General features: G+C 40.5%; 1 protein-coding gene and 1 long non-coding RNA gene across 2 annotated transcripts in view; both read right to left on the bottom strand.

Moving 5' to 3' along the window:
• Positions 1 to 1039: 1039 nt before the first annotated feature.
• Positions 1040 to 4004, bottom strand: LOC309671560. The gene is made up of 3 exons (XR_014269160.1): positions 3988 to 4004; positions 2387 to 2495; positions 1040 to 1063 (listed from the first exon to the last, which is right to left on the bottom strand). It is a non-coding gene; the product is annotated as an uncharacterized lncRNA (long non-coding RNA).
• A 17257-nt stretch (positions 4005 to 21261) lies between these two features.
• Positions 21262 to 26959, bottom strand: part of BBS12 (Bardet-Biedl syndrome 12) — a gene marked incomplete at both ends in the record, with an annotated part of 13704 nt that continues 8006 nt past the window's right edge. Inside the window, 1 exon segment of the mRNA XM_082482522.1 lies at positions 21262 to 23419. Within this exon segment, the coding sequence (XP_082338648.1) occupies positions 21262 to 23419 (2158 nt within the window).

Here is a 26959-nt window from a genome sequence, read left to right as displayed (position 1 = left end):
TCCCCAGGCTACCTCGCCTATTTGGTTGGAATTTATGAAAACATTACTTTTTACTTGCAACCCTCAAATAGCACCTCTCCACTGACTTCTTTGGCAGTCATCTCTAGATTTGATTTTTAGTGTATACAGTTGACAATTACATGAAGGTACAGCAGTATTTTTACCTATGACACTTGCGTGTTCCCAAGACAAGTATACAAGAGCCTTTAAGGCCTAACATCAAATTACTTCAGCTTGTGCAGAACAGAATTCCTGTAATACTTGTTTTCACTAAATAGATGTCTTGCCACAATCCCTACTATTACAGATGCTGTATGATGATACCAATGCCATGCCAACTACTTCATTTTTATAAAAGATATCTGTGGACGTGACTTTCAAGGACAATTGCTTACTCTAACCTCCTTTTCACAGTGGTACCAAGTAGCCTAAGAAGCGTTAACAGTTGCTGAGTTCAGTTGCTGAGTTCTCCTTTCTTCCTTACATATTGTTCGCTACTTTCTGGGGACTTTTTTTTTTTTTAAACACAAAGAACTCTGATACTTATTTTCAGACTAAGAATACAATCTCATGCACAAATTTATTATTGAGAATAGTTATTTTTAGGGAATGTTGAGTTTTTTTCCTAGTGACTAGTTTCACCACAGAGACACAGATGAGCATGAATACTTTTCCCAGCTGTGGCTGTGGAATGGAGAACAGAACCGAGCAGCAGAGAACCATGATCTTTAGCAAACAAAAGACTCTGAAATTTGGAGGGAGAAGGAATGCAGTCTGTCTTCTCATCCTAACCAGAAGGGGAAGAGCAAACTTTCTACTGTGTTAGATAGTAAACACCTCCCCCTTCTCCCCCAGACATTTGGTTAGGAAAGCCAGAAAAGCTTTCCCTGTAAGCACTAGAGCCAACCCTTTTCATGTTTTGCTGCATCTAATAGTGTGTGCTCTTCTTGTATGGTTTCTAGGAGAAGTTTCCATGCTCCATAAGGGCAGATAGATAAGACAGCTATAAGTATCATAACAAATCTCTCAGGAGCTACAGGTAGGAGAGCAGGAAGAAGTTTATCTGCAAAAAAGTGGAAAATGCAATATAAGGAATGAGTTACTGCCAATGCATGTTTTCTCCAGAGCCTATAACAAACATAAAGTTAGGTTAACCACCTAACAAAATCTTGATTTTATTAAGCAGTTCAACTATTATTTTGAATTAACATGATTCCATGTTTAATGGAGCCCAGCCAGTGTCACATGACTGGCAGGCACACACAATTAGTGAGTGTTTTCATGAGTCAATTGGACCTATGTGGGAGCTCTATTTAAAACTTTTTTCAAGCTTAGGGGATGACTGCAATTAAATTCACTTAATTGGAGTTGTTAGCTTGATGACAAGCCTCTTCGAATCAAACCTTTCTGTCATTCTTCCTTACACTCATCCCTTCAATACCCTGAGCATAACTTTCTATAGAAATTAATACTTTAGGGTATTTCCATTTTGCCTACCATTTTTAAACAGCTGATTCCCAGACAACATCTCCCATGCTCTCCAAGTTAAGCACCAATAAAGCATCTCAGCACTCTAAAACTAGAGTCAGTTCAGGTCTCAATCCAAATCCCTTAAAAATCTATTGGACTCTTTCAACTGATCATGGTAGCCATGGGTTTTAAAACATTTGAGTTCCCAGTCAGTTCTTGCTAGAAGTCCTGGTAAGGACAACTGAGTACAGATGTGACAGAAATACTGATGAAGTTTTTTGCATTAAAAAAACACCAAACAACAGCATAATTTGTAGCTTTATCCAGTTCTTTTTTAAGCAATTGTACTTAGCAGATGGAAGTAATTTTTCTGAACAGAGCAAGAAAAAGAGGCCCCTGAAATTTTATGAAGGGGTGACCAAATGCGTTTTGGCTGTCAGATGCCCAAGACACACCACCAAATTCCTAGTGGTCTAGGAAAAAAGCTGCAACATGCATGTTACTGTATCACATGTTAGGAGGTGACAGAGGTGAATAGTTTTGGTGGTTACAACTAGTAAAGCAGGCTACCTTTGTTCTTCCATTCACATACAAAATAGATAAGCACTGAATAGTCTCTAACTGTTTATTTCAGCCTCTCTACAACTTTGTGTACTGTCTTAAAAAAAAGATTAGCATATAGTATGATGTTTGGATCACTACCATGTGGGATAATTGAAAACACAATTACATTACCTCTTAAGCACAAAGCTTTTTTCCAGGATGGTTACATGCAAGAAAGGCAAATTATACTGTAAGCAATGAGATGAAAAGACTAGAACAAACTACATGCAATTAGCTTAGCAGACTAGAGAAAACTGGCCAGAATTCAGATGTGGTATAAATGAGTATAAACAAAGGAGCTGCATTTGCTTACCTCATGTCTGAAATTGATCTATTGATCTTAGCATAAGAAAAGCAGCGGTACTGGGACTAATTTAGCCATAATTCCTGCTCTGTTGCAGTTAAGTGTCATTGACTTCAACCTGCAGAAGATCAAGTTCAGAACGGTTAAGAATTTCCTCACTTTTAAAAGCATAATCTTCAATACATTACAAAGCAGAGGCAGGGCATAGAGGTCTGATCCCAACTGCCTTTAAAGGAAAAAACAAGTATCAGTAAGACCTTTGCTATGAAACATCAGTGGTATCAGGATTAAGGTTCTAGGCCACAAGAGAAAAATCACCTGTGATAAATAACACTGTACAGTTTCAGACTAGTTTAAGAAAATTCTACTGTAGTGTGCTTCTGGTGTTTTAAGACAGACCGAACTTGTTGAAAAGAAATCCTTACAAATGTGTAGGAATATAAAAGAGCATTCAGAATGAGCACAACTCAGAGAAGGGTTACACATAGCAAACAAATGATGTTCACGTTGAAATGCATGAGATGTGCTTTCTCTCACTGGAACACATGCTTTATGATTTTCAAATCTATCTACTCTCACTAGAAGTGAAATCATCTTCACTCACCATAAAGTATAATCTCACAACATTACTTTTTAAGGCAAATAATTTGTCAGAAAGAAGAATAACTGTTCTTAGACATAGTACCTGCAGACATAGCCCTTTCCCAGGATGCACCTGCCATTTGCATGGGACTTGTACCACTGTATAGGTTAGGGTGAAGATACAGCCCTAACAACTCTTTTTTTATTTTTTTCTTTTTTTTTTTTTTTTAAATCTCCCTTTGGTACACTATGCACTATTGCCCTTTTTAATCTTCAATTCCCAAGTGTTAGGGAAAGAAGAGATTTTTGACTCCAGGGACAACAGCCACAGCCCATGGAAAACAGAAGCAAGCAAAAGTCTTTTGGTACACCCAATTCCTTCCCCAAGACAGACAGACATCATTTTTTCAGATGAGACAACCCGGCACTCCACAAAACAAAACAAAAGGTTTTTAAAGTGTATGACACAATGGAGGAAAGAGGTTAGTGCTAAGAGTAAATTCCAAATCGCTTGGCATGCTTTCCTGGATTGTCTCTTACGTAACCCCCAAAATTCACTCTCACAACAGCCTGCTGGGAGCAGAGGGGAGTGGCTCGGGAGCTCATTGACAATACCAGGCACATGTGCGCATACACGCACAGCCACCACACACACGGCAACAACAATTAGCTAGTCCACTGCAAATGTCAGCCAATTTATGTAATATCCTTTTATTCAGCATTTCTTATTCACTGGAGGGTGAAAATTCTCAATAAACAGTCTCTGAAGAATTAAAAGTGGGGGAAGTTAGCTGCATTCATAGTCTTTCCCCAGTCACTGCTGTTGATGGCTGCTTGGTAGTCTATACGTTACTTCAACTAAATAACCAATGGACAAGCAGGCATTTATTTCATAAGAATCACCAACGCAATTGGTGTTAACAAGTTCTAATTATTATTAACAGCAGCTGTCATTTTAAGTTGACTAAGCACAACAGCCCTGGGCTGCTGCTGTTCATGATATCCCATGAGGCGCACAGAATACTTACTCCGGAATCCAGTTTGTCCAGAGAATGGTTTTTCAGATGGTAGAGAGCCAGAAAGTACAGACTGGATGAGCGTAGTGGTAAGACTTGCTGACTTAACACACCTAGGAAACTAAGGAAGAGCTGAGAAGCAGGGGGAGAGTATGGAGATTAACAGACTGTACATAAATAATACCAATGATTTCCCCAGCCAACCTTTCTAGTGAAGAAATACATTTGTGGTAGACTTACACCTTGAAACAGGACCAGGAATCTCACCTCTTCAGTGCTTCAGAATTACACCTTGGGCAGATCATGAAATACGACCTTTGTCGCTACACTACATTACATTTCTATTATTTTTAAATTACTTTCATTTCAGAGCTCTAATTTCCTGTTCTTTCTAGGAGAGCAAGCAGTAATAAACTGTTATGAATGCTTCAGCTTTTTTAAAAAATAGGAAGGAAAGAGGAAGAAAGCAGACTTTCTACTCATCACAAAACAGAATAAAATCCAGTTAATTGGCTTACAATCAGAAACAAAAGCTGTTACAATCAAAGTAAAGCTTACAATGCACATCAGACAGAATTCTGAAATTAAATCATATCCCTTCACAGGTATTGAAAAATCTAGGAAAAATTTAGGGTTAAAGTTCCAAAACCAAGTACAGAGGTTCACAATGAAATACGTAGTCTCTACAACGATCTCATAAGGGGAAAACAAAAAAAATCTAATCAGCAAGCACAAAAGCTTGAATTTTTACATTTGTTACAGTACTTGTATATATCACAGATGCATTTATTGACTTTGAGTGTCCGTAGAAAACTCACCTGATGAGCCTTCCCTTAAAAGCCATTGGTTTATGCTCCTCTTCAAAGCACAAAATTCAGTTTTTCCTACTCAAAATGTCTTAGTAACTGATTATACATTTAGGATTATCTATATGAGGGAGTGGATTTATTTTTTTGCTTGTTTTTTAATGGTGAAGGTTCCAAAAATTGTGTAATGTTTGGTGAAACCATTTTCTTGCAGCTATTCGAACCTCCATGATAAAGTAATCTGTTTATTCAGTTTCATGATTGATCTGATCTACATAAAGAAATATTATTCTGGAGGGGTTTTATTGTAGTCATCTTCAATTCTAACGAATAATTCTGGTTTTGATGGAGAAGACAGATCTGTTCAACATACGAATCTAACCTCTAAAACTGAGGGTAACGTTTTTCTGTGAAAGATAGGGGCATGCATAGAAAATTAAAAAATAAATCTGGTTTACATGAAAGAATACGTTCAGCAATAGTCTTAAACATTGTGTCAGCATCCATTTCATTTATTTACAAGATGAAAGTTCATTTTCTGACTTTTCTTTTTCAGTAACTAAATTTTCCATTTGTTACTCTTGCTCCTCCTGGAAATACAGCAGTAAACAATAACATAAGTTATTTCAAATACTTAGATGACTTTGCTGAAAGAGTATTTACCTCAAGCATGTCTCAAGAGTCATCAGATCCACTTTGGCTTAAAGGTTCTGTCTAACATTAAATGCAAAATGTCCCTTAAGATAAGACAGAGGATATGTCACTAAAAAACCTACAGGAATGAGAAAATATTAGAGACTGCATTCTAGTTTAAGTGTAAAAAGATTATGTGTCAGCATATCATTATCATTAACCCTTTATTTAAATTAATCCAGGTGATATGAACTGAATATACTGTTTTCCAGAACAGGAGGCACATTTATATATATCACAGAGGTAGAATATCATTACATGCCATTATGAAGTATCTCTAAAAAAACCAGCGAGCTCCAGACTTCCTCTAAATCTTCCTGAATTCAGTCTGTTTTGATGGAAATACGGACGTGAGCAATTTCTAAAAACTGAGATTAATATGGTCCTCTACCACAAAGAAATAAGCAGAGTGATGGATTTTTATTTTATTTTCAACTTGGAATCTGCTTTATTTAGAAATGTTTAATTTATATCATGCTGGCTGTATGCTTAGTTGTGTTATGGCTCCCTGCCCAGACATCCTCATGGATGCAGCTTTTAACAATTTCTTTGTTTCACAGATGGTCTGTATTTGCCTTTCGCTTTTGTTTTTTTTTAACATTAATTGCAAGATTTTAAAATGAAAAACAATAGGAACAGCGGAACAGTTTTAGGCTTCAAGCAGTTACTTCTCTCCAGAATTTCTTGTGGAATTGCATTGCTTCAGATTAATGCAGAGTCTGCAATGCACATACCATATCAATCTCTCAGTATAATTTGAAATAGTAGCAATATGTAATGTCTTCAGAATTATGTCTGATGTAACAGTAAGAGATTATCTGTTGTAATTGCAGTGACTACAAAACCTCTCAAAAGGAATTGCCATTTATTGTTAGTCTGCTGTAGGGCAGCAGATCTTTGCTGCCTTAAACATACCTGTAAGGCAATGAGCAGACATTTATTATTACAATGAAGTCATAATCCTTTAAAGATCTACCCCCAGGCAAGGCATGGGGTGTGGGCTTACTTGGCTAAAGAAAGATAGGTAATGCTGGAAAACTAGAAAAACGGGAATGGGGATTTTCAGGGAAGAATGACAATACACCCTCTCTCAGAGTAGTTCATTTTGAGAGCCTATAAACAGTTCCCTATAGGGTACACTGAAGTCCTCATAGACAATACAGTAGTTTGAGAAGGGCACATGGTTCACGCAGGTATCCCAAATATCAACCGTAGCCAACCTCTGGTAATCACCTTACTAAAACACCAAACCAACAGCAAGAAAAAATTGACTCGCTATATTCTACAGCCTGGTTTATATATTACTCCAGATAACATCAGGGAGATAGTCCCATTCACTGCTGGTACTGTTCTCCAGACAAGGCTACATGGTGACTCTCCCTTACCTTGACTTTATTTTCAGTGACATTGCTTTTACAGGACTGGAAAGTCCTGATTTATTGCAGTGAATCACAAGTAGCCCCGCTTCTTCTCAGAAGCAAACACTGGGAATCTTGATCCCAAATATTTAATATTTGAGGATGTTGTGGGGTTTGGCTTTAAGTCCCTCACTTTCCTGCCAATTTCAAATGTGATTCAAAACTGAGTTCATTTTCTGATCTGTTACAGTCATTCTCACAGGACTTTGTTAGAAGCAGAATGTAGAGGGGATTGTAAGAAAATAAGTTGGAAGAATTTCTGGAGCTGGCATGTCCAAAAGGATTTAAGAGGCTAGATCACATGACGAGGCCATCATCTTTATATTAATCCCTTCCTTTCATGCACATTTTGGAGGCCTAGGAAGAATTCTGTCTCGCCTAGGTTTTTAATATGAAAAGCTACTCACATAGACAACCTCTACTGCAGAAGATATGCCGTTTGACTGTCTTGGCATCAATGAACATGAAATTATCAGCTAATAAAAGATGGTGACACAGTAAAGCAATCCAAGAATAAATCCTAGACTACTTGTGACTCCTTCCCAGTAAGTTAAATTTCAGTGAGACGTTTGCTATTGTTCTCAACAGACTGCAAAGAGAAACTCAGGCTGTCATTAGCAGTGATTTCAAGGCCAATAAAATGTAGCGTATTTTCTCCTCAGAAAATTGTTGGTTTTTTTTTTTCAGATAAATATTTAAAGTAAGGCAGGTAGGTTTTCATCTATTTCAGATTCCTGCTGAAAGCAATGAATTTATAAACAAGGGAAGCAATATAGGGTATAAATCTATTCAAAAGGAAGCATAATTAAGAGCACTTTATTTTTACAGCCCACAGTAAAAGCCCTCAATAGCTAGAAACATTTGCTGTTTTCAAAGCTTGAATATTTCAGAAAGACTGTTTTCCATCGAGTATCACAAGAGGGAAATAACCAAGACCAAAATAATGTCTCAGATATTTTATTTTATGTATGAATCAACTAGTCTAAAGGAAATACTACCTTCTTTGACTAGAAGCATGGAAGAGTTCAAGGATACAGTACGTATTTTTAAATAAAAAACTAATACACGTTTGGAAAGGAAGAGGACAAGACTTAAGCTCCTGGCAGTATTTGCAGACATCCACAGACATTTTGAATGGAGGTATTCTTCTGGGGGCTTTCACCTTGTCTGAAGGTTTTGTACTTGTTCCAGGTCTTGCACTGTTTATTACATTTTAAAAAGTCAAGTTATTCTTTCCTACTGCACTGAAAACTAGAACATTACTCTTGCTAATTTTGGGGACTCGAGAGCAAACAGAGCAGGGGAAGAGCCAGACACAGATGAAAGCATAATTCTAAAAAAGCAATTTGAGTTTCCACTTAAAAAAAAAAACAACAAAACAACAAAAAAACCAACAAAACCAAACAAAAGAGGTAAGGATTTTCCTCAAGCCTGCAGCAGTAGAGCCTGTTAATTTTCTGCTTGCAATATTAAAGCTATTGCTGTCAAAAATGCCTGACCCAGCACTGCATCACATCAGCAATACAGGAAACATGACAAGGGGCCACTTCTTATGCTTTTGTCAGAACAAGACAAATAAACAGACAGAGATCCAACACTAGAGATTAATATTAAAGCCATAAATAAAGAGATCACATATAAAGTAAATTATTGCAGATTATAAGGAATCCTTTAAAAGAGATATTAAAACGAATTAGTGAAACTCAGAACCCCAAACATATACTGCAGTCTCATTTCATTTCCACAGTACTTAAAAAGATGACATTCATTCCATCCTGCCAGTTTGCCAATTTGTACCTAGAGGAACCGTTCTGCTCTACTGACTTTGCACTGTATGTTGTATGACTACTAGTAGCTCTACTTGGCACACTATAACTGCTGTGGTTTAATCTTCACCCTATATTCCAAAAAAGAGCTACTGTGTTCATTGTCAAGGTTTACTACTACCCTCCAAGAACTACCCTGTCCTAGATATTATCCTTAGAGTCCAGACTGATGGGAATTCTGTACAGCCAAGCAGTGCAGGAGGCTTTTAGACATTTTCATCAACTTTATCCAGTTTGCAAATCAAGGAAATATCTTTCAAGGTGAAGAAGCCAAATCTTAAATGACATCAAACATTCATTCTTTACAACAATAATTCTGACTCCTATTCATTATCCAAGGCCTCATTTTGTTTCACACTATATGAACAGAGTAAAGAGTTTCTTATCTACCGGGTTTGCAGTTTTAAAGATAAGAAATAGATTAACAGAGTTGGATATGACTGTCTTCAAAGCTGACTGTTCTCCCTAAGTGACATTCCCTGCAGGAGACATCCTTTAACGACTAGGGATGTTGGGCTCTGAATCCTCATCAAATTCTTCAGTGGAAAGGATGGCTCAACCTACTGCATCTCTGAAGCAAATTTTTTCCAGGTCATCATTAAGAATTCAATTGCCATTGCTGTTAGAGCTTATTAGAGGTTCATCTGAGAAAGAGTGGCTTTTAATGAAGGTTGTACTCCTCATCATCATTAGCAGTCCTTAATTGTACATTTCTTTCCACTAAGAAATTATGAGAAAGACACCTTTTTCCAGTATTCAGAAGAGTGAGGAGGGATGATCATGTTTTTGCAATAATCTGTTTCTTAGGGACCAAGCCTTTTAACTCCCCAAAGCAATGGAAACTTCACTGATGTTTTTAATGAAAAAGGGGCTGGTTCTTGTATTAATTCACGACCAAAGCATAATTCCCCCTTCCCCTCCAGTTTCCCGAGAATAACATATCAGCAAAATAACATCTTGTGACACACGCACATCAGCAAAAGCATCTGTAAATTCTCATTCAATAACTGAATTTGTGGTAGTGGCTCATAGCAACACATAAACCAGAAAGAGAAGAACTTGATTGGCCTTTTAAAAGAAAATCCAATTCATAATAAAACCTATTTTAACTTGTTAGCTGAGAGATGGACGTGAGCATTTGACGGAGGGCAGGGAATGGAACATCTTATTTGTACAATGCTACATGTTAAATTCCAAGTACCATGTTGTAGGGCAGTCTAAAGTTCTGTTTTACAGGCAAGCGAACACAGTTAATTAAAGCAGCACCTCTTGGCACAGATAGAAGTCACGTACCTTTAAATTAGCCCCTGTATTTTGGAAGACCTTTCTTCAGCAGTTTAATAATAAGCCTGTTTAATGATCAGTCTTGAACAAATAAGAGACACTGGAATAACCTATTTTAAGTCATTTCCTCCAGCTTCTCCTGGCCTTGAAACTCCTCTCTTCTTCCACAGTTTTACTGGCCTTATGAATGGTTGGGAGAGGAATCTGGAAGGCTGGAGGGTCTGCTCAAGCTCTGTTGGGAAACAGTCCCAAGTATCCGTCACTGGAGCTGAGAGCCATTCCCATATTAGCAACAGCAACTCCATGTATAGTAATCACTGATCTGACATTTGGTATTCTGTTGAGCTTATTTACAGCACTGCTCTGAGATGTCAAATACTTTGAAAATACAAGCTAGGATAATTGCGTAGCCAGGGTCACACATTAAACCATTTTTTAAGTTAATTGCTTGCCACTTCAGATAAACAAAGATAGATTTGGGCTTCTTTTCGAGTAAAGCTTTCTTACTGCCAATTCCATCTGGGCTTCCTGGCTTCTGGCAGCCATCAGCATACTGTCACAGCTAAATGGCTCCAGGAAACAAGTATCCTTGAAAAAGAACAACTTGCATTATATGCTTGGGATGGTTATTTAAACAGTGCTTACCTAAACTAAAAGATGAAGGGCAGTGAGAAGTGAGGTACTGAACACAGCCCCTTACCTTGAGCAAGGCATACTCAAGGGACTGGAACAATGTTATATTAGGAGGACTTTGACAGTTAATTAAATTGACATAATCAACGTATCTGTATTGCTGCAGGTGTACCAGTCTAATTTTCATCACTGTAGAGCATCAAAGACATTATACTGATATGGCACTATACACACGTAATTGGGAGAGGCTGAAAGAGTTGGGGCTGTTCAGCTTGGAGAAGAGAAGCCTCCGGGGAGATCTTATTGCGGCCTTCCAGTACCTAAAGGGGGCCTACAGGAGAGCTGGGGAAGGAATTTTTTCTAGGGCATGTAGTGATAGGACGAGGGGGAATGGCTTTAAACTAGAAGAGGGCAGGTTCAGATTGAACATTAGGAAGAAGTTTTTCACTTTAAGGGTGGTAAGGCACTGGAACTGGTTGCCCAGAGAGGTTGTTGAGGCCCCATCCCTGGAAGTGTTCAAGGCCAGGCTGGACATGGCCTTGGGCAACCTGGTCTAGTGGGAGGTGTCCCTGCCTATGGCAGGGGGGTTGGAACTTGATGACCTTCAAGGTCCTTTCCAACCTAAACCATTCTATCATCCTATGATTCTATGACTGCTTCCCCTAAATTAGTACATGTGGTATATGCATATCTTAAAGCTGTAACCCACAGACAGAACTGCAAATGCAGCAAAGGAAATACAGGAATAACCAAAACAAGACATAATTCCTTTTAATTTAGTGGAGGGGTTCTTTTTGTAAAAGGCTGTTCTTTGACAAAATTAGGATTTACTGATAATAGATATTCTGAAAAAGGAGATATTTTGATGGTTTTCTTGGACGTAAACAGGAAATGAATAGATTGACTGCCCTACCTCAGGATCGTATGACTAGACTAAAGGTTAGTGTCACTAACTGAGAAACTGTTCTGCTTTAGAATGTGTATATATGTGTAGATATATAAATAAGATTTATTTTATACAACTCCTCTGGAAATATTTTGGATCTCCAGTACTAACAAATAGGGGGTTTCTGTTGTTTGTTTTGTTTTGAAGTTTAGTCAGTGAAAGCAGTGACTCAGATTACACTTTGGAAATAAATCAGTTCACCAACTGTTATTTTCAGTCATCTCTCCAAATCTGGTTAAATATTTGGTCTCACAACACAGCGGACAAAAGTTGTGGATAGTATTAAACCCCAACCTGCTGATTTGAGATGAAATAAAAGACAGTCAGGGACCAATCTTTCCATTACTTCTAAATAAAAACTGCATGCTGTCTTTTATACTCTCACAATAATTAAAAAATAATCCTATTGTTTGGAGTAGCACTTGGTCCCCAAGGAAAGAATTCCTTTCCAGCTAAACAGAGTTACTTTTTTGAATCTCTGCCAGGCAGGGAAACCAAATACAGGCCTTCTCCACTTGGTTTCCCCCCCTTCCCATGAACTCTTTCACCATCTGTGCATGATCATGGCCCAGCCTGTCTTTCCACCCCTCTGAAAAGCACACAAGGATTCTTCCCAAACATGTCTCATCATAGCAACATGTGGCTGCTTGGGATGGCACTGGTGAAATTGGGGTTGGATTAAATGTGACGTGAAGCCACTCTCCAAGGCCATCGGGGGGCCTGAAGTGGAGAGAGGAGTTAGGAAACTATTCTTCCTCTCCACTCAGGAAAGCACCTCTTTCCCAAAATGCCCTTGGCCCTCCCTGAACTGAGTGTGACAGGGAAGGCACTCCCTCCCTTCCTGTTCCCAAACATCACAGCTGGCACTGAAGCCCGTACAGGTTTTCTGTGCACTCCCCATTTCAGCAACTGCTCTGTAGACTAGTACGAAAGCCGCTCTGAAGGGTTTCTGTCTGTAAATCCATGTACTAAAATTCATGATCACTGAACCATCCAGCTGTTATCTACCATCCTTCTCCACGGCTGCTCAGGATATTCCCTGTCATGTCCTCTGTGGGGATTCAGTGCTTTGAGCTCAAAGGCATTAATGCAAGGGAGCTGGTAAACACTGCGGTCTACACTCGGCCCATAGAAATCACACGTTACTCAGTCTGCAGGAAGCTTCGCTGTGACTAGTTTACACTGACAACATCTTTGAACAGCAAAAGCTTGAAACTCCCTTCTAAGAAAAACTGGCTTTTCAGAAGGCACCAAAGTACTCAACACTGCAAACATGTGACTATTAACTTCATTTTGGTTCCTCTGCTAAATCTTGAAGTGCACACTACATGCCTGGAAAAGGGAGGGCTTTCAGGGCAACAGAAGTGCAGTTGCACCTCAGACATTGTTTCCTCTGATTACACACTCCTGCTGTACCTGCAAGTATTGCAAGCATTTGTAAGGACTCACAGAAGTACTTGCAGAATGCTCCAGTTCAGGTTATGTTCTCAAGGCTTACTGTAATGCACACAACACAGTTCCAGCTCTGCTGGGCACTGTGGAATACACAGTCCAGAATCTGCAAAATGTGCACAAATGAACCACCACAAATGCTAACTGCAGCTTTCAAAATGGAAACAACAGCAAAAATAAAGTTATCTGGAACATAATACAAACTGAATCCCAGTACTCACAGCAAACCATCACTGAAATGCAGCAAAAGACACCACTCTGGGTGTTTTTCAAAAGTCTAACGAAATTGATATTACTAACGGAATAAACAGATAGGAAGAAAAAAAAGATGTGTTCTTCCTTCTGCCATTCAGGATCAAAACCAGTCTCTAGTTTGTGCACATACCTGAGCTCTTCTCACTCTCTCTTCAACTGTGCTGAAATCATCCTGCGGACATTAGTTCTTGGAGCAATGTTACCTACAAAGAAAAAGCCCTTTAAGACTGCAGATCTGTTCATACCTGGTTAACACACTGTCTTGGAAAAAAAAGGGTCTTAGTCCTGCAGCTTTGCGATAAATGCAGCAAAGCTGGTGGCAAGTGGCAGAATTTAGTCTATGATTTTTTTATTTTTCTAAATTCATGTCTAACTGTATTGGTGTGAAATTGATCTCAAAAAGATTACTGATCTACGGAGAAAGGAATAAGACTGGAATATATTCCCTCTGCTTCAAAGTGCTATCAGCAAGTTACACTTCTACAAATATCTTTGAGAAAAGAGCTGTAGAAAAGGTATGGATAGTCCCATTCTGGAAGTTACCAAAGGCTAAAAAGTTTAGCTTAACTCTGAAGGTAAAGAAATAACACAAAGTTGTGCAAGGGACAGAGAAAATGTATCACTGTGCCACACTTTTGAAGACCCTGTCACACCCTGATCCCTTCAAAAGTAAAAGTATCCCATGAAGCTTGTGGTTTTGATAAAAAAAAAGCATTATATCTGGTCAGTACCAGATCCATGTTTTACTTAGCTGTAGAAAAACAACTGAACAATTTAACATTCCCTGTCAGTTTGCCTTGTACAAATTGTAAGGCTTGTAATAAGTCTCCATTGTTAAAGGTTCTCCCAAAAGCGCCTGTTGTGCACGGCAGTCCTAGAAACATTGGTGGTTCCAGTAACAGCAAGCACATCCTTGAAGCAGCAGCTCAATGACATATGACACTATCCTACAGCAGGGTGTTACGGAGTTTAAACACACAAAAGATTTTTTAAAAAACATCAGTAATGAGACATTACATCCCTTCCATTACATCCAGTTGGTGCAACTCCTCTAGATGTCCTGCTCAAGTTGGTTATGGGAAGCTGACCTGCTTTTCGTAGCAGAAGGCCTGCTGCAAGATCCCCAGTTACTTTGATCCACTGCAGAAAGCCTTAGACAAGGAAACGTCACAGCGTCACTGGGCAAGACACATGCTGAGAACATTTGTTTTAAAACAGACACTGGCAGGAATAAATCAAGAAGTTCAAAAGGAAATAGAGGTTAGGCAGCTTTCATACAGACACCAGAGTAAGCTTGTTTCTTATTCAATTAGAGGCTACTACTACTACTAACTCAATCCAGAGACATTTTATCACAGAATCACAGAATTTTCAGAGTTGGAAGGGACCTCTAGAGATCATCTAGTCCAACTCCCCTGCTAAAGCAGGATTGCCCAGAGCACATTACTCAGGACTGCATCCAGGCGGGTCTTGAAAACCTCCAGAGAAGGGGACTCCACAACCTCCCTGGGCAGCCTGTGCCAGTGCTCTGTCACCCTCACCATAAAGAAGTTTTTCCGTGTATTTGAACGGAACTTCTTGTGTTCTAACTTGTGCCCATTACCCCTCATCCTGTCACTTGGAACCATTGAAAAGAGCCTGGCTCCATCCTCCTTCAACCCACCCTTGAGATACTTGTACGCCATAATAAGGTCTCCCCTCAGCCTTCTCTTCTCCAGGCTAAAGAGTCCCAGCTCTCTCAGCCTTTCCTCATAAGAGAAATGCTCCAAGCCCTTAATCATCTTAGTTGCCCTTCGCTGGACTCACTCCAGCAGTTCCCTGTCCCTCTTGAACTGGGGAGCCCAAAACTGGACACAGTATTCCAGTTGTGGCCTCACCAGTGCAGAGTAGAGGGGGAGAATGACCTCCCTCGACCTACTGGCCACACTCTTCCCTATGCAGCCCAGGATTCCATTGGCCTTTTTGGCAACAAGGGCACATTGCTGGGCCATGGATAATTTACTGTCTACCACAACCCCCAGATCCTTTTCCTCCGAGCTACTTCCCAGCAGGTCCGCCCCTAGCCTATACTGGTGCCTAGCATTCTTCCTCTGCAGGTGCAGGACCTTGCACTTGCTTTTGTTGAACCTCAGGTTCTTCTCTGCCCAGCTCTCCAGCCTGTCCAGGTCACGCTGGATGGCAGGACGGTCCTCTGGGGTGTCAGCCACCCCACCCAGTTTGGTATCATCAGCAAACTTGCTGAGGATACACTCTGTCCCCTCATCCAGGTCATTAATGAATATGATGGTCTAGGAGTGTTTCAAGAGCACAGAAGATATAGAAAAGATGTAATTTATAGCTGCTAGTGTCATTTTATGTTGTCCAAAAATATTTTTGTGTGAGTTTGCATCAGTTTCCCAAAGTAACATAGCAAAAGGTAATTTCTAGTCTCACTAACTACAGACCCAAACACGCAAAAAGGGAACATGCTGGATAGGCGATGTTTCTAAGCTAAAGACCAAACCATGTTATTCCCCCTGATTGTGGAGCACAGGATAGCAGGCAGATTTTTGAAATGTTGAATCCTGTAAAAAAAAAAAATAAATTCCACTCTGCTCCCCATACTTGAATCTCTCCCAGGATAAACTGGAGATAGGACAGCCCACAACAGCATCCCAAATTGTCGTCTTCCATATCCTCCCACCAAGCCATTCCAAACCACCTTGGCTCAATAAAAAACAACTCCATCTATCCGTTACCCCAGACTCCCTGGCTCAGGAAGGTTTAGCTTTGCCTTCGCTGGAAGACACCCAGCTCCCCAGTCCCTGCCTCCCCCACTTAGGTAAAGGGCAGGGTAAAGGGCAGGGTAGCCTACTCAGAGCCAGGCAAGCCAGCAGGTAGCCAGGGTGGCCAAGCTTATGGGTGGGATGGCGGGGGCAGCAAGCTGACACCCGCTAGGCTGCTGCACACCCCAGTAGCACATTTGGCCTCCTGCAAGCACCCATCACACACAACCTTTTAAATATATGCACACACAATTTATTCTTCCTTCAGTTTTTCCACATGAGAATTTAGAGAGAAGTTCTGAAGGGAAGAGAGGGAGTCATAGCAGAACTCATCCATAGCCTGTCCCAATTCTCCTTCTTTGCTTTCTGTTTTTTACCCACTGCGCTGTAGGAAGGCAAAGAAACTAATAAATCTTCTGATGATGCTAATAGGTCACTTCACAATAGACATAACCCTTGAGAAAAACCCTGTAATCAAAACTTCCTTCTGCCTTTGGGATTTAAGCTAACATCTTTGTGCTGGGACAATGAAGTTTTTCCTCAAATACTGACAAGAAATGCAAGGAAAGCTGACAGACTTCCTAGTGTCTGGGGAGCCAGACAGCATTTACCCCAAATCCAGAAAACTGGGCTTTGCAACACGCACAACAAACCTCCTTCCAGTAACCCCTGATGCACTACTTGCACTGTAAACTCTAGAGGAACACCGCTAGGAAAGCAACTTCAGCAGTGCAACCAAAGCATACCTCACCAGCTTCTCTCTAGCTAGTGCTCTGTAGCACATTCCTACCTTTGTAATACCTGTGGTTATGCCAACTGATATACACAAGTAAAATCTGGTTTCAGTAAAGCTCTGTTTTTATTAGAAAATAAAGGTATATATAGGAAGCGACAGAGTGAGGGTGACAAACACTTGAACCGTGAGTTAACTCAGATTCAGCATGGGCACACTTCTGTAAAGTTCAGGGCTTTAATTCATTCACCTAGCACACGCAAACTACAGTGTCAGACTTGTAGCCTGTTCCTGTCTCCCCTGACAGAGTAACTCAGGTCTACCAGTCAATTCATCCTTGTGAGCAGAGCTGAAAATCTCTTGTCACTCCTTAACTTTTCTCTTAGATCCCCCTCTCCACCTCCCTCCTCTAAAAAAGGGAAATGTCCTCCCAGCCTCTTCAGCAGCCCTGGCCTACAATATCAAAAGGAGGTCAGTACTAATAAACTGTCTCGACTCTCACAACAAATCTTGTGAGCTCAGGTTTTCACCTTCAGCCCTTCCTGCTCCATAACTACCTTAACCTCCCAAGTCATTTCTTGGCCTACCTGGGGACCATGGCCTCCTGCATTTCCTAGCTCATTTTTTTTCAGCGTACTTGGTAGCAGCCAAACTATCAGATGCCTCTTGACAACCATTGATCATCAGGCTATTGGCCCTTATAGGACCAGAATTTGCAAGCAGGCTGTGTGCCCTCTAGGCTAGCACAGCTTGGGACAAGGGTCTTGTTGCTATGACTAAGACCTCTACTACAATTTCAGGAAATCATGAAGGAGCAGATCGCCCTAAAGATCTGGCCTTATAAAGAAAATGGCATCAGCCCTAAACAGAAGGAGGAGTGAGCTGGAAATGACAATACTGGGATGCAAGGGAGAAACAAGGCACCTAACTAGGACAGGGTTTCAGCAGGGAGTAAGACGCTGCCTACTTATTGGGACAATCCCTTCCCTAAAATCTCTGCCATTTGCCAATTTCCCAGACACATCAAATGTAAAAGCTTCGCTCTTCCATCACATCATACTCTACACAAACAGCCTCTTTGTACCCTAGGAGGAGCCTCTGCTCAGGAGAAGCCGAAATCGCCCACAAGAGTTGAAATCATTCCCTATGCTGAGAGCCATACCAGACACACACAGGACCTCATCCTATGTTGCAAAGAGTTTTTAGAGATTTGAAGCGGAGGAAGCCACACATGTATATTGTATTTCACATTGCAGAAGGAGGATGCCTTGAGGACAGCACGCATGTTATTCTTCTATGCATATCACAGAAATAATTTTAAGCAATCCAGGACACAGTATCTAGCTAGTTTATAAAATTTCCCATTTTGTTGGCCTGTAGAAAAGCAAGTGTTAAATAACCAAAATATAATGTCTGACAGCTTTTTAGAAAACCTCTGCATCACAATATTTAAATATATCATTATGTGCTTTTTAACAGCCTGATTGGAAAAATTACATCATTTTGGATTTTCTCAACATTTGGTGCGTCAGCTCTCAGCTATAAATAGATGTTTGGACTATCTCAATACAATTCATGTATGCAGTTTTTCCATAATCCACTTAACTCTATTATTCAAATAAAGTGCAACAGGATCTTTTCTTGGGAATGGGGATTATGCAGTGCTCAGTACAGGAGGTTCAAGAAAAACAGTGTAAAGCCAAACATGAGCTGCAAACACTTGCAGAGCAGCAGAGCCTGTTTATATTTATTTCTATGCTGTTTCCATTTTTTTCTCGGCTAACAGCCACTAGCCCCTTTTGCCTCTTTTGATGTACCAAACTCTTTCTCTCTCATGTCTTTGTACACCAACAGTATGGCCAAGCCCTTAAACATCAATTGCCAACTGATTAATCACGAAAACATAATTGCAGGACGGTCAAAACTTTAAATTTAACTAGATCCCTATGCTGCTAGGAACAACTGTTTCAAATTAAAATTATAAACCCCTGTAGTACTGATGAGATTTTGCCAAAATCCACTGAATTCTGGAGCTTGTTAGAAAACCAAAATATTTAGTTTCAGGTCAGAGATGGCTAAATATTACGAGCATAGCTTTCTACATACAGAAAAGGTTTCCTCTTATATTTCTAAAAGGCAACTGCTATTAATATACTCCCTTAACCTCCTTAAGACCCTTCCAGTTAAGTGCAAGTAGAATACAAATATAAAAATAAAAATATGCAATTCAGCAATGAGAACTCTGAGTGAAACCTTTGAAAATATACTGTATAACACTATTTTAATACACACGTATACCTCTATGTATCTAAACCATATTTGAGGATGAATTTCATTATCTGTGTCTTTCTTTTCCTTATATACTGAATATATCAGTTATTCACCTAGTGTGAACCGCTTGGGTAAACAGCTGTATGAAAGATCCAAGTATATAATTTGATACAGTGTACATTAGCATAGAAGAAAGCTCCAGGATAAAATGCATTTAGATGAATTCTTTTCTTCATAAAAATGAAGTTAGGGCTTCTGGTCAGTTCAACACTCAAAAGCTGTTTCTAAGGATCTCGATTTAATCTCACGGTTAAGGTTAATTTAGTGCCTCGGTAGCCTACCTCACCGCTCTGGGGAACTCCCAGCTATGGAGACCCACAAGCTGTAAGCAAGTCTCAAAAAGGGCTACTTTTATGAGAATGTGGTGTAGCTTATGGAGTTATGTGTTAAGGGGATGAAGATGTCAAAGGAAGCAAAAAAATTTGGAGAACACGAGGGAGGTAGAAAATATCAGATACTGTCAAATACCTACTGAGAATTATAATGGGATATAATGCCAAAGAGTCAGCACTACAGGGGGAGGCATTTTAGGAACTGTCTTTCCTTTTCATTAACTCAAGCCCTCTGGAATTAGGCACCATGAAATGCACAGGTAGAGGGGAAGGGCTTTTCCACGAGGAAGGAGCAACTCCAACACGGCACAGAGGCATATAATTGTGTTAATGCTCAGTACAAGTCAGCTGGGGGACTGCCAGTGGTCATGGGGGTTTGAGGCAGCTGATGGCTCTTCTCCGAGATGTCTACTGCAGTAGGGAGATATCGCAAGAAAAATAAGTCCAGAAGAAAAAACATCCACTTAAAATAGTAAATAGGTAGCAGCGAAGGCTCTAACAGTAAAATCACCTCTTGCTTTGTCTGCCTTTCCATTGAATCATGGCTCAGAAAACACTCTTTAGCCCACCCCAATTCTTAGCTTTCACCACAGAAGGACTGTCTGCCACCAGCACCAGCAATCGTAATGAATAAGTGCTTAAACCAATTACTGCCAGCCATTAGCATTTTAATGAGAAAGTTCCTAAAAGCAAAAATCCACTTTAGTATTGCCATTTCCATTCTTTTTCCATTCTGTTTTCACCAGACTGGTGAGACATTTTATTTTAAGTGTGATTCAGAATGCCAAGTTCAGAAAAAATATCTCCATAGTTACACACCTTTTTCTTGCAATGAAGTGCCAGTTCTCCATGGCTCTGCTTTCAAATTTCAAGTGCTGAAACACAGTAAAAATGCCTTACCTTAATCATCATAATATATTTGTTTTCAGTTTTTAGCCAACAGCTAAAAAGTACAACATTTTCCTCTCTGCGTTATAACTGAAAGAATCCAAAAAAAGAATCCAAAAATCCAACTCATGACATAAAAGAAAACTCTGTGTAGAGATATATCCATTCTAGAATACCAAAAGGGAAGATTCAGCCTGAAATTATGTCAAAACAAGAGATGTTCCAAAGGGTATATATTTGAAAATATGGCCCATATAAATACGCAAAAATAGAATACAATCTCTTAGTGTAAAATGTAATGCTTATAAATTATTGCAAGTTTAACTCTTACATTTGCTATATACAGAAATTAAAAGCAAGATATTAAAAACTGTTATGTATATTCTTTCATTTAACACAAGTATGCCAATGTTATGTAAGAAATCCCTACTCTTCTTTAGAAGGCATTAAAAGATATTAAACAAGAATAATTTACAGAACACAAGTCCAAATACCTTATACAGACAGCACATGTTCAGAACATCAGCGTATCCGAGGCATCAAACTTTTCTCCAACTAGACTGGAAAAGTACCCACCTGCGCAGTGCTCCTCGCTACAATTAAAAAAAAGAACTGCAAATCTGCTCTTCCAAATAAGATTAAAGTCACTTTGACTGGATTAATCTATCCATACAGATAATAACATTAGTTAGAAACACACTGGGGCTAGAGGTAAGCCCACAAGTGATTTTTGTTTGTTATTTAAAAACCGTTTCTAGAAATGGGAAATTATATCTACCTTGTGACTGTCTCACATTCTGATTTCCGCTGTTACTCTCTTAAGTCATAATCACACCTAAATGTTTGCTTTATGAAGAAAAGTAGGTTGCACCTGGTCTTCTTCCACTCACTGACTCATGGACTTATAAATAAAGCCTGCAAGTCCTATAAAAACATAAATTCACTTGACACATGCGAGTTCAATAGCTGATTCCTTTTGGGACCTGTGATAATTTCAGCATCTGTTTGAAGCACTAGCAGCACCAAGTCTAGAGCTCTCCGCCATGCCTCTGTCTTGGCTGTAACATTGTCGTAAACCTTTAGACCTTCTCTGTGGTCAGCAAAGGGACTAGAACCACCCCTGAGCAGATCACCTCTTCTAAACTCTTTCAATATATATGCTGAGGGAGAGCCACACTCAGCTGCTTTTTTGAGGTGATGATCAACTGAGGTACACGCTTCCAACTCGGATGCAGCTTTTGCAGTGTTACACATAACCACTGAAAGATACTGCTTCCAGCCACTTGCTAATGCTTGGAGCACAACTGATTTATACTCTGTCGCAGATGCTGCCAGCCAAGGATTGTGAAACTCTTTCACAGCATTTTTATTTGCTGGCTGTAAAGGCTGTTCTGCAAGCATCTGAACGTGACTAAGGCATAGGAGCTCCACTGCACCACCACCAAGAAAAACCTTCTCGTCATTTAAAGCATGATGGAGACGATATACTGAAGTCCAGAACTGGTCTTCAATGAGCTGCATCTTTGAAGCTACAGTAGTGGTAAGCATGGCCGTGAGCAGGGGAATTCCTTGCACTTTAATCCAGACTGGCACAAGCTCACCCAGATCCATTGCACGCCCATCACAGGCCTTCCACAGCTCCACCTGGGCTCCGCTCCCCACAGCGGCAGCATTTAGCTGGGTCAGGTACGTCACTGACTGGGCACTAGTGACGTCCCCAAAGGCCCACAACACATCCCGAGTCACAGAACCAATTACCAATATATTGTTTGCTATGCATCTTTCCATTAAGTTTTTGCACACGTTTCCTTTGACCAAAACCAAGTTTACTTCAAAGTTTATCAGAATATCTAACATACTGCTTAGCCACAAGTCTTCTGCTCGGCCTTCCAGTAGGCTAGGATGCTCCAATATGGTCCTTACGTTACACGGTCTATTAAAACCTAAGTGACGATATTGTTCAGTTAGGTCACCATCCATTAGAAGAATCCGAAGTGGTTTGTCTTCAAAGTGTTTGATAACTGTGGCTTGTTCTGGTGATACTAGTGTGACAAAGCCTGGGGAGACACAAGCATAGCTTTCAGGCAGGCCTGGTAAACAGCATGTCACAATTTCTGCAATATTAAACTGAGAAGAGCCACTGCGTTCTGCTCTCTCCTGTTGATATGCAACAATGCTTTGCAGCAGTTTCACGCTAGTCTGATTTCCACGGCTCAGAGCCATTGCCAGATGTCCTAAACCATAACATTCACATGGATCTGCTGATGGTCCTGAAATGCATCCCTGAAAATCACCTTGCTGACTTGAAAAATGGCTTTTCCCTAGAGCACTGAAGTATCTGCTATGGGTTAACTTTTGTTTGTTACAGCTGGATGCGATAACACCACTTCCAGAAATCAGAGAAGTACTTTTGTCACCCACTGGTTTGACAAGAGAAGCTATTGAACCAAAGCCGGCCAAAGGTGAAACCAGGCGCGTGTTAAAATTAGAATAATCTTCTTGACGGGAACAGGAATTTATTGGAATTACTTCTTCTGGTGTAGAAATACCTTTCTGAAAATACAGGAAAATCTGAGGATTTAGAAGACTGTCACATCCAATTTGGCAAGTTTTACTTTTAAAAGCGTTCCGTCTAACACTAGTAGAACACAGCTCTTTATTTACATCATGTATTGATATTTGAAGACACTGGACTCTCTCACAGCAAGAGTTCAACCCCTCAGACATCACAGATACTATGGCTGAAACAGGCACATTCTGCTGGAGGCACTCCAGTACAGCATTGCTCCACACACCAACGAGAAACAACAGGGTACTTATCCCAGTCCTAAATTCCTTGTTTTGTGCCTGAATGGTTTCATTAAGAAGCTGTCCAGCAGCGCTAGTTAAATCCAAACTTTCAATCAGTCTAATAGCAGAACAAATCAATGTGCTTTGGTTGGTGCTTTCATCCACAATGAATTTACAGGATTTCATTGGCCCCAATAATGTTCTTCCAGCTAATGCTAAGGATGAGAGCTGCTGAAGTCCAATATGTCTTCTTGCATTCACATCCCTGAAAGCCATGGGCAGCAGGCAGCATCTGTGAACAGAACACAAACTTATTGCCCCATTCTCACAGCACTCCAGAGCATGTATCACCCAAAATGAAATTAACAGTCTAACCCTGAACACAGCTCTCCCATGAGGCTCTCTGTATAAAACAGTTCTTCAGTCTGTGCACTTATTATGAGACATCAATGCACTCAGTTGCTGAGATGGTGCATTGCTAAAATACCATGGATTTTTTTCTTGCTGGCAGACAGTACAGCACTGTTAATGCCAGTGGTTTCTTAAACATGAAGCAGTACAGATCTTATAGAACTACTATTTCTCTCCTGACCTGCTATCTGGAATTTCAGTTATCTGCCTTACTTGGGGCAAAAGTTCATTAGAGCAGAATGGACAATTATGTGCAAAACCAAAGTGGTCTGTACAGATCCATCTTGGGACCGATAGTCATGCCACTGACTTTAACCTTCAAATCTGGAAAAACATTACCAAATGTATTTTATTCCAATTCTCTTTATTCCATTTGGCACGCATCAATATTTCATTAAACATGCATGAAAAGGAATGCCACTTCATACCTCACAAAGCAAACTGCCAAGATTTTAAAGTTTTGATCTACTACTCAGTTTTAACATGCCAAAAATAAATCTTCTCTCCCTTGAAATCCCTTCCACACCACACTCCTGTGGCAGACCACATGGATTAAACTAAAACTTCCTTTTTTGTTTTTCTTTTTTGAACGAATTAAGAAGCCGTAGGTCATATACCTTTTACACTTAGATTCAAAACATTTATTTTATTATTATCTCCCTAAAGGCCCCTTTGCATAGCCATTCTAAATCCAAAAAGCTCATTTTCCACCCCACTCAGTGAAAGTCCCTCTGAATGTTAACTCAAATGAAGACAAAGTGTGAATTTAAAAAGCAGAGTAGGCAGTCAGAAATAACCTTTTTATGCTGACAGACCTGAAATTCTAGTCTAGCTCAAACTGACAACAGAATTTCCCTTCAGTTACTAGGTATATCTTGAAGTATCAAAAGAATCATTAACCAAGACATTATTTCAGTCTATAGTTACATGTAATCAACAATTTAAGAAATACACTTTTAGATAAGGAACAAATTTTGACTTAAAATTGCACTGGGACTGTGCATCTGAAAACCTCCATCCAACCTGCTTAAGGGTTTTTCTAGAATTTTTTCTTGGCAATCTCTTGTGATAATGGTCTAGCCATACTATGTATCTACATCAGTACCTCCTGTACTACTAATCAGAAAAGCCTTTTTTTTCTTAACTGGAATCCTTAGCTTAATATCACAGGCAGTTTGTTCTGAAACAAACAAATAAAAAAATGGAAGTGATTAAATAATAATCACGGAATCCAACATGGAACATGTTTCCCCTGCTCCCCCAAAAACTCACTCCATCTGATTTCTCTTAAGGATTTACTAAAACAGTAAACAGTGGTTTGGTTTGGTTTTTTTTTTTTTCTTTTTGTTTGTGATGTTTTTGGAGGTTTTTTGTTGTTGTTTTTTGTTTGTTGGTTGGTTGGTTTTGGGGTGGTTTGGGTTTTTTGTTTTGGTTCATTTGGTTTTGTGGGTTGGTTTATTTTGGGTTTTGGTTTTTTTTTGTTTGGGTTTTGTTTTTTTTTTATTTTGTTTTGTTTTGTTTTGTTTTTTGAGATCACTGTTTTTGAATTCAAGCAGTTCTCTGCTAGTAACAGTCACTTCTCAACCTGCTCTTGTTTTGACAGAAAAAACAAATAATCAATTTATGGTTCTCTTCATAAAATTTAGCAAAGAGCTACATTAGCTATGCTGAAAGGCCAAGTAATGCTCTCTCACTACCTAGGCTGTTGGCACATAGTTCTGGGCAGAAGGCCATGCTGCTGTTTGGATGAGAGACAACTATGGAACGACTGGTGGGAAAGGGGTTTCCATTTTCCAGTACAGTGAACTTCTTACTCCCCAATCACTTCCAAACGAGGGTTCAGCTCAACAATATGAGCCATTGTCTTATTAGATAGCACTTTTATTTCAACAAATGCAAACCCAAGACTGATTATGAGACAATTAATTAAAAGTTAGTGCAGCGTGTTCTATCAAGCCAACACACTTCCACTGAACCTCAATGCAGCCATCTACAAGTTGCTTAAGTAAAATTTGCTCTGACATTTAAGTTGAAAAACATACCCCTTGCTTTCGCCTTAAACTCATACTTCAGAACCGTAGCTTTATTTTGGACACCAACCTGTACTCCTACAGATCCGTAAACCTGAACCAAATGGACCCAGGGCTTGGCTGCAAAACCAAACGAAGGCAAAGCATTTGTAATACATTTCTCATACTTTCCCCCTCTTTGTTTTATGCACATTATTTTGGCAAGATCATCACACTATCCTATGCTGTAGGAACCAACATACAGCAGACCCAAAATTCAACTTTTCACACCCCCCCACTTGCCCTCTTACCTCTTTTTCCATCCAGTCTGAAGTGGAAAAGGTAAAGGGTCGAGTGGAATTACAATTCGGAGTCAAACACAAGTGAGGTCAGCAAAGCAAAGGAGGCATCCTGGAGAACGAATGAACAAACTGATAGCAAAGGATAACCACACATGAGACACCAACTACCGATGGCTTCTGCTGAGCTAACTTGCATGCTGACCTACTGCTACCTGCCCCATCACCCATCTCTGCAAACAAAATAAAACTTGACCTTATGTTCAGTTTATGTTTACACACACGTTTTGGGGGTCTCAAGCGAAGAACTCCTGGATACAGGAGGTATGCCACTTACTGCTCACTTTGTCTTACAGCACCCCAACCACAAAAGCTAGACTAACACAACAAACTTTTAGATCAGTTTTCCAAATTAATGTATTTCTGTGAAACGCTGGAAAAGTAGTCTTGCGTACTCTTGTACCAGCACTGGGGCACCATGAATGAGAAACAGGTAGAAAACGTTCTGCTTGCAACTAAACCCCCAAGTGTTCAGGTAACTGTCACGACTTACCCAGTCTACCCAAGAGCCGGCACTACCGCTACCAACGTAGGAAACGAAACAGCTTCCTAGGTTGGTACAGCTGAACCCAAACGCCCACGGTGAACCGGCCCCGCGACACTTTCAGCCTACCAGCGGGGGAGGCGGAGGACACCGCGGCGGGAGCCGAGGCCCGCTCAGCAGCCGCCCCAGACCTGCCCTGCTCAGGCCTCGGTAGCCGCCCGGCCGCTTTCTCCCGGCCCCGCGGCAGGCGGGTCTGGTTTCTCACCGATTCGGCTGCGTTTCGCTCCGCTCCGATCCCCGCAGCCGGGCTGAGGTAAAGTGAAGTGAGGTAAGGCGAGGCGAGATGAGGCGAGGCGAGGCGAGGCGGCCCCGCCGCGCGCCACCAACCGCCGCCGCGCGCGCCGTGCCTCGTTGCCAGGACACCGCCGCTTGTTTGTACAGCCAGCGGAGGGAGACTCCCCCCCCCGCCGCGGTCGCGCTGACATCACGACGGCGCCGGCTACCATTGGTCCGCGCTAAGGGAGGGGGGCGGGTTCCCCGGTACAATCGATCCCCTCATTGGACGGCCC

This window comes from Vanellus vanellus (assembly GCF_965231255.1).
Source record: "Vanellus vanellus genome assembly, chromosome: 4".
NCBI lineage: Eukaryota > Metazoa > Chordata > Aves > Charadriiformes > Charadriidae > Vanellus > Vanellus vanellus.
The sequence above is the reverse complement of the archived record's forward strand: the minus strand, read 5'-3'. Positions and strand labels throughout refer to the sequence as shown.